The 8,148-nt window shown below is 45.5% G+C and overlaps 1 protein-coding gene across 1 annotated transcript; it reads right to left on the reverse strand.

The window, feature by feature from the left end:
• Positions 1-2,222: 2,222 nt before the first annotated feature.
• On the reverse strand, positions 2,223-7,322 carry LOC125530325 (probable LRR receptor-like serine/threonine-protein kinase At1g05700). Its single transcript, XM_048694723.1, has 14 exons — positions 7,178-7,322; positions 6,546-7,080; positions 6,238-6,459; positions 5,688-5,968; positions 5,125-5,263; positions 4,926-4,997; positions 4,753-4,824; positions 4,574-4,654; positions 4,276-4,436; positions 3,931-4,178; positions 3,718-3,844; positions 3,539-3,607; positions 3,242-3,434; positions 2,223-2,922 (listed from the first exon to the last, which is right to left on the reverse strand). The coding sequence occupies exons 1-14, from the start codon at positions 7,260-7,262 to the stop codon at positions 2,433-2,435; spliced, it is 2,775 nt and encodes a 924-aa protein (XP_048550680.1). The 5' UTR covers positions 7,263-7,322; the 3' UTR covers positions 2,223-2,432.
• Positions 7,323-8,148: the final 826 nt, after the last annotated feature.

Below are 8,148 nucleotides of genomic sequence, written 5' to 3' on the forward strand. Positions count from 1 at the left end.
CCAACCGGGACCAAAGGCCCTCCTGCCTGGGCTCCGCGCACAGGCCACGTGGAGGCCCATCTGTCCCGGTTCTGGATTGAACCGGGACTAAAGGGACAGGGCATTAGTACCGACCCTTTAGTCCCGGTTCAGGAACCGGGACAAAAGGCCCTTATGAACCGGGACAACAGGCCCTTTTTCTACTAGTGCTTTTAGCATTGATCAAACAGAACAGAGAAGCCGAACTGAAAGGAAGGGCCAGCTCCTCCAACTCTTCTTATGAAGGAAAGGGTTGGACCTCTCTCTGGAGTACTCAAGTCCCGGCAAAGATTAAAGTGTTCTTATGGCGCCTTGCGAGGCACTCACTTCCCAGGGAGGATGTCCGACACCACCGACACATGTCTAACACTGATAATTGTCAGCTCTGTGGTGCTCTGGATTCATGGAAGCACTCGCTTGTCGAGTGCACTTCAGCCAGATGAGTTTGGGCTCTCGTGGACGAGGAATTATCTAAGAAGTTGATCGATATGAGTGACCCAAGTGTGAAGCGGTGGTTGTTTGACCTTCGTGATTCATTATCCCATGTGCAATTTGTTAGGGTTGCTGCGACTTTATGGGCAATATGGACCTCTAGAAGAAAGGAAATACATGAAAATATATTTCAAAGTCCAATGGCTACTCATTTGTTCATTGGACGCTTCATCAGTGAACTTGATTCTGTCAAGGTGATCAACCCCCCTTCACCTCCTCGAAGAACTGTTCGACCTAATGATCCGCTGTGGAAGCAACAAGTTGAAGGTTTTTGCAAAATACATGTTGATGATGGGTTGTCAACTGATGCAAAACTGGTGACTGCGCCGCGATCTGCAGAAATAGAGATGGAAGCTACATGGGTTCCTCATCACTTGTTCTTCCCGGAACTACAAACCCGACGACTTTGGAGATGCTTGCATGTCATGAGGCATTAGCTTTAGCTGAAGATCTCTCGTTGTTGAAGATCGTTATTGCATGTGACTGCATGACAGTGGTGGAGGATATTACAAAGGGGCGAGGAGGCTCCCACGAGGCTATTGTAAAAGAGTTTATATTTAGATCTAGTTCTTTTTCAGTTGCCTAGTTACTTTTGAAGGTAGAGCTTCGAATACTGAAGCACATAATCTTGCCAAACACGCTGCTATACTTGATCAGGGTCGCCATGTGTGGCTTATTTCTCCTCATGACCCAACTTGTATTCCCTTAAACATTATCGGTGATCAATAAAGTGTTGGCAAAATCTCAAAAAAAATCACAGTTTTTTGTTTCACAGGAGCTATTGCTGCGATTTTTACTGTACAGTGAGCTTTTCTATGGGACATGGAGCACCAAATATGCAGCAATTTTTTTGGAAAAGAGCAAAAACAAAACTCTCAGTTAACACGAGTTATAATATAGAAGAAAAACTAGTTTTGCCGTGTGTCATACAACAAAAGCTTCATTTGCATATAAGTTTGCAAATCAAAATGATCACACATCTAAAGACATGAATATGATTACTTCACCAACTAAGGGCAATGGCGGTAGCTAGTTCATGCCCAAACAAATGCATGTTAGGGGCACTTTCCGCCGGTACTGAAGCATCCGACGCATTTGGGGGAATAATGTACTTCTTATATCTATCTGGAATAGTTGGAACATAATCCGAATCCCTCTCACACCGAAGAAAGTGGATATCCTCCTTGTCATCGAGGCGGACGTAGTTGTGTAGTGTCATATTAGCCGTAACAATCATCTTTTGTGTTTTAATCGAGTAGTTATATTGAGCAAGATTTGCCGCTTCATCTTCCAAACGCCAAAAGTTCTCTTTATGGTGTTGCGCTTGGAGTAGGTCCGTTTGAACTTCTCTATAGGAGTAGTTGGGGACGCACCTGTTTAGAAGTCAAATTTTCCAGAGTGACAATTGTGATACACTGTCAAAATCTAAGAATCACAAAAGTGAAATGAAAAAGTATTGCTTTTGCTAGGGAATGACATCTGTGATATATTATCGAAAGCTAAGTGAGGCAAAAGTGAGATGTGAAATTCTACAATGACATAAATAAAGTGGGCAAAAACTAGAGTGGCAAGAACAAAGTTTCCCCGTATTGTTGTGAACGATGTCATACAGACTAGCGAGTAGAGAATCTTCACCTTCATCTCGTAGAAAAAAAATTGAGAATCACCATCATCGTTAAAAGTCATATTCTAAACAGCGCTTTTGAAAAAAGAAAAAGGACAAACGAGCTTCTTTCTCACATTTTTATCAAGCGTTATCTCGTTCTCATTCACATGTGTACAAAAGCCAACAAAAAACATTACATGTGAGAAAATTAATCAACAAAAAACTAATCATCGAAAAGACTTGAATTCCCTTGAGATAAAACGGAAAAGAACTTATGGATTGGAGGTGGAGGCCATTCAGTATCCCAATCCCCTTCTCACCTCACAGCTGGACCTGTAGACATTGTTGGTACTCTGCCCAAATGTTCCATCTCAAATGCAGAGCTACTTTGGCTCACATTAGTCGACATGCCAGTGGCATACCCACCGTAGCCATCCACGTTACCGCCACTCCCAGCCGTGTAGAACCCTGCATTCATGTGGTTACGCGCGGCCTCAAGCTCAAGGCACTCATGCAACAATGCCACCACCTCGGTCATTGAGGGTCGCTGCTCCGCCGCCTGGGCAGTGCACTTGAGTGCGGTGTCAGCGACTTTCCATACGCCATTGACATCATGGTCGCCGTGCATGCGTGTATCCACTACACCCTCAATATTGCCACGGGCAAGGCGCTGACGCGTCCACTGAATGATGCTCATCGGCTCTGGATCGTTCAGGAGGGGTGGTTTCCTTGTGACTATCTCAAGTAGCACTACACCGAAGCTGAACACGTCACTCTTGTTGGTCAGCTGAAACGTAGCATTGTACCTGATAAGTATGAAACACATTAGTGGGTCTAATTTCAAGAACAATCATGCAACATGGGTTTGGTTGAGACATCTTAATTAGATTCAAGCGAATTCCAAGAAAACAATCTGATTCTTGCATAAATCAAATGTTTTTTCTTAGGCTTCAATCACTCGTTTGTAGGTCAATTGTCAAATTTAAGGGAGCATGTTATGAATTTGATCACCCTAGGTGAGTCATGCTACTTTTGAGACAACCAAAGCATATTACTTCAGCTATTAATAACATGCAAGATGATTTTGAGAGCATAATCAACAAGAATTTAGAACGATGCACTTACTCAGGGTCAAGGTAACCGGGTGTCCCAATCACCCTGGCTGTGGACACGTGGGTATCACAGTCGTTATTGAAAGCCTTGAGCAGGCCAAAATCGGCGATTTTAGCCTCCAGCTTTGCATTCAGCAGAATGTTGGATGTCTTCACGTCCCTGTGAATGAGGGGCGGATTGCACCCCTTGTGCAAATACTCAAGCCCTGCACATCCACATCACGTGCTCTCAACCCCCACCACATTTGTAGTGTGTGCTTCTATACATAATGATTCAATTACATGTATAAAAACTTGATTTAAACCTTACCTTGTGCGGATTCCATGGCGATAAGGAGTCTTTGTTTCCAGGTTAAAGTTCTTGTGTTGTTGTCTCTCCCTGCGATGCAAAAACTAAGAGGTGAATCACATGTACTGGAATTTTTGCTACATGTTCTCATATTTATGTTGCCGAAGGATAAGTCTGAATTATTTGAGTGATCTGCATGCCTCTAAGATGTTTGTCTAGGGCTCCTTCAGACATGTACTCGTAGACAAGAGCCATGGACTCCCTCTCCTTGCAGTAGCCAAACAGGGACACAAGATTCTTGTGATGAATCTTCGCTAAGGTCTGAGCCTGAACACGAAACAATACATGCATTATGAAACTGAATCTAGCAGCATCGATTGCACTTACTTGACTAGATCTTTGTTAGTTCTCACCTCTGCCAAGAATTCTTGTACTCCTTGGTTGGAAGATTCAGACAGCAGTTTGACAGCCACCTGGGTGCCATCCTCCAAGAAACCATCATAGACTTTCCCAAACCCTCCTCGGCCGATCACTCGTTGGAAGCCATTCGTGATAGCCTCTAATTCACTGTACGTGAATCGGCGATTCTCGAGTCGTAGTGAGGTGTGTCCATTCCTGTTAATTTCCTCATTTTGCGGCCTTACACTATTGGTTATTATTCCTTTAGAGTTGAAAGACCGACCACACAAACAGTGTTAGTTAACCCTTGACCTTGAATTCGTGTGTCCAAAGTCATGTGTTTAGGAGTGACCTCTCACCTTGCTTTCTCCTTCGCATGCAAATTAGTACAGACAAAAGCACAACCATCAGTACCAAAAATACAGGAACTGCAACATAGACAGCAACCATAGAGTTGCTCTTCTTTTTTGCAAGCTGACATGAGTTGCCGTTACTGCAGAGATTTGTATTATTACCATATCTGGCAACAGAAGAGAAGACGAGTAAATGGTAATGTTGATCAAGTAAGATATATGGTGCTTTTTGAAGAAAAAGATCACATGAGATCTGAGGAATCTCACTGGAAAATTCTTCTACTAGAATGTACCAGGTACCAACCTAATTGTTAGGGACTCATCTTGGGTTCTTCTGAGAAGTCCGGAAGGAATTGACCCACTGAGCTGATTTCCTGTTAAATCTCTGGAAGGAAACAAAGTAGTTTCCAATGTCAAACTAAAGTATGTTGTGTGTTGAATGAGTTTTGAAAACTTTTATAAACTATGTCACAAATTACATACAGAAGTGTGAGCAATGACAATTGTGAAAGGGCGTCGGGAATGGAGCCCGTCAGATTGTTGTGTGACAAATCCCTGCCAATTAGCGAGATCACGGATAAATAACTTATTACTGTACTTCTCAAACAAATTAGCATACAATGTGTGAAATAGTTGGCTAACAACATCCTACTTACAAGTACTGTAAACCTTTGAGGCTTGCAAAAGAAGATGAAATGTTGCCACTCAGACCACTGGAAGATAAATTCCTGCATTGTGTGTATACAACAAAGGCTCAGATAATTCCGGTCACTGCTACTATTAATACAGTACCGGTTCCCGTAAAAAGTGCGGTACCGGTTTTAATTGAAAAATATATCAATCAAAATAACTCACAAGCCTTTGATAGTTGGTGGGGTAGAAACAGCATAGCTACAATGCAATCCCTTCCACGCGTAATTCGTGGGCGCGCAAGGATCGCCCATCCAGTTCTTTTTCACTTGGTACTTGTCCTTGATGGTCGTCATGGCAGAAACTGTAGCATTTCTCGGTAGCAACACATAAATAAACTATTTAGGCTCAGGGATCTATATCACTGGAAAAAATAGCGCGCTATATAGCATTGCTAATAGCACGCTATAGCGTATTGAGAATTTTCTCGCTAAATAAATCAGTGTACAACGTCTCGCTAATAGCACGCTATAGCGCGATATAGCACGCTAATAGCATATTCTGAGGCCGCCGCTATTTTGTTGTAGCGTGCTATTTCTTTTCCTTGATCTATATACATAAATATGTTGAAATACTAGCTTCATGAATCATCCACATGATTCTAACCATAACCGCGGACTCTGTCTTGATCAGAGTAGTGTGAGCGATGATGTCTGGTTTATTCTAAATAAATGAAACCGGGGGAAAAGAAACCCATTTTCTTCTATAAAAAAGGCATAATTGCTTACCTTCCTGAGCTGCAGTGGATATACCAGTGGTCGGAACGGCGGAGAAGGTCTCAAGGGCGTTAACGATGGGCGGGAGCGTGGAGTTGGTGGTGGCCTCCAATGAGAAGATGTATTGGTGGGAGGCGTAATCAGGTTTTTCATTGTACATGACAGTCGTCTCGAGGTACTTCAGGCCGAGAGTTTTGGTGTTCCAGAGCTTGCCGTTGAGCTTGACGTAGAACTGGCGGAGGGCGTTGCTCGGAAGAAGTTGCAGCTCTGCCATGTACATCATGAAAACGTACCTGCATATAATTTTCTTTATGGATACTTCCATTTTGGGTCTATTTTCAAGTGTCTAATTATCAGGTTAACTGCATAAACCCATTCACAATAATTACATCGAGCAGAAAATGGAGATGATGATCTGATACTGGTGAACTGCATGCGCTCCTCCGCAATAAAATACAGAGTTGAAAACATGGGAAGGAGATGGATTTGGATCCCACGGATGACGGATATGCAATTTGTGAAATATCTAAGAATAGTTAGTACTTAGTAGAGTTCTACGTACCCGGGCACTAGATCTTTGGCGTTGCCATTGGGTTGTGCATCCTGGGTGAAAAAGATGGGTCTGGAGGAGTTGATGGACGTTACTCCGGTTTGTGTCACGGCGGATGGTGCCTCGAAAACGTCATTGACGTCGTTCTGCACCTCGTAGGTCGTTGAGATCGGCGACCATCCATACCCCGTGGGCAACTTGATCCATATACGGTCATGTGGATCGTCGGGGTACCTGATCCATGGGCAGATTAACCGTTCCACACCCATCAACACACATATATGTTACGTAGACATATATATGTATCCAATTCTAATTACCTGATGGATTTATCGGAGCCAATGTTGGCCCTCGCGACGAGAACCAGTGCTTGGGACGCGTCCGACTGCGGGTAGAGCTTGTTCTTCAGAGGCCTCACCTCGAGGCTGGAGATGAACGGTGTCCCGGAACCGGTGTTCACGAGGCACACCTGGACGGATTCCCCGGAGATGACAGTGATGATCTCGGCAATCACAGGCATGTCGCCGTCTGTTATGTTCACAGTCTGCCAGTAGTTCACGCCGATGTGAATGTCAAAAATGGGCCACCTCTTGACGCCGTCGTAGTTGCCGTGCATGAACATGGCCCGAATGAGATACTTGAGCCCGAATACGAGGGACCGAAGCGTGTAGCAGTTCCGCACGCCATCAGGGAAGCTGCGGACATTACGCCAGCTCTTACCTGCCTGGTACTCAGGGGAGATGTTGCGGTTGGTGCCGGCATCAGTGTAGCCGGCGTCCGGGGTGTACCAGAGCTTGGTGGTGTTGTCCGCGTAGCCCGTCTCCCCCGGGAGACCGCAGTCTATGCTTATGAAACCTACATGTGGGCACACGGCAGAGACTGATTGATGAAGCAAAATGGCAGAGAGTGATTGATGAAGCAATGTCTGTGCAGCTAGCGGCAGCGGCCATGCCTTGGACTTGGCCTTGGACTTGAAGAACGCCGCCACCACAGCCGGCGACTCCGAGAAGAAGCAACAACAGCCACCGGGATGCCATTTCTCTTGTGCCAAAGACTACACACTAGAACACAATATAATGTATACGTCTAAGACAAGTTTTCGCTTTATATAAGAAGAACTTGAGCATATGCAGCACACTTACCCAGCTGGGGAAGATCACATGGACATGGGGGCGCCGTGGGTTGACTTGCATGCAGGCAAGTCAGTCAACTGCCTTAGCTGGGCTCACAGGGTGGGCTCATGGCCAGGGATGCCCCAGATCGAACTTGACCGAAATCGTGGATTTTTCGCCTAAAAAATTGACATCGTGGACTTTTGACTGTTTCCTGCGCGATTCTCGCGGCAGACAGCTCGTTTAACAACCTCTATGATTACTGATTCGATTGGCAAATTGCTGCAGCCAAGCACGTTAGTCTCGGTGTTTTAGAGCAAGTTGCACCAAGTATCTTGAACTTGGAGCATATCGTGCTTGAGCGAGGTAACAAGTGCTCTGGACTGGACATGCGGTGACTTTGCACCCGTTTCTGTTCCGTGGCTGGACAGAATCATCGAAGATCACACGAAGAGTCTACTACGTAGGAGCATCTTCACTCGTTCGACCCCCAGCGCATAGGCCGGCGCTATTTCGGGCGCCCGCCCGACGCTTTCTAGGCCATGGGGGCGATCTAGCTCCCAGCCACGCCCCCAAACGCCGCCCTCCAAGTCGCAGCAAATTCAAACTTGATCATTCCCGCTCACAAAAAAAGCCACAAGTCCGGCGATCAGCGGCCCAATTCGTCGATCACCTTGGCACAGTTCGGCGATCAGATGAAAAGTTCGGCGTATAAAAAAAAGAGAGGACGCGTGGGCAACGCACCAAACGGCGGGGGCGGCCTCCAGCGTCGACGGAGTCGGCGTGCGTGGGCTTGGCGGTGTTGGGGCTG

This window comes from Triticum urartu, unplaced genomic scaffold, assembly GCF_003073215.2.
Source record: "Triticum urartu cultivar G1812 unplaced genomic scaffold, Tu2.1 TuUngrouped_contig_6232, whole genome shotgun sequence".
NCBI classification, from domain to species: domain Eukaryota; kingdom Viridiplantae; phylum Streptophyta; class Magnoliopsida; order Poales; family Poaceae; genus Triticum; species Triticum urartu.

Excerpts from the sequence above, each read along its gene's own strand:
- LOC125530325 (XM_048694723.1), bottom strand. The coding sequence starts at position 7,262 with ATGGCATCCCGGTGGCTGTTGTTGCTTCTTCTCGGAGTCGCCGGCTGT. Across the intron at positions 5,264-5,687 it reads ATCCACTGCAGCTCAGGAAG|TTTCTGCCATGACGACCATC; the intron begins GTAAGCAATTAT and ends GAAATGCTACAG. Across the intron at positions 3,435-3,538 it reads CGCCATGGAATCCGCACAAG|GGCTTGAGTATTTGCACAAG; the intron begins GTAAGGTTTAAA and ends GTGGATGTGCAG.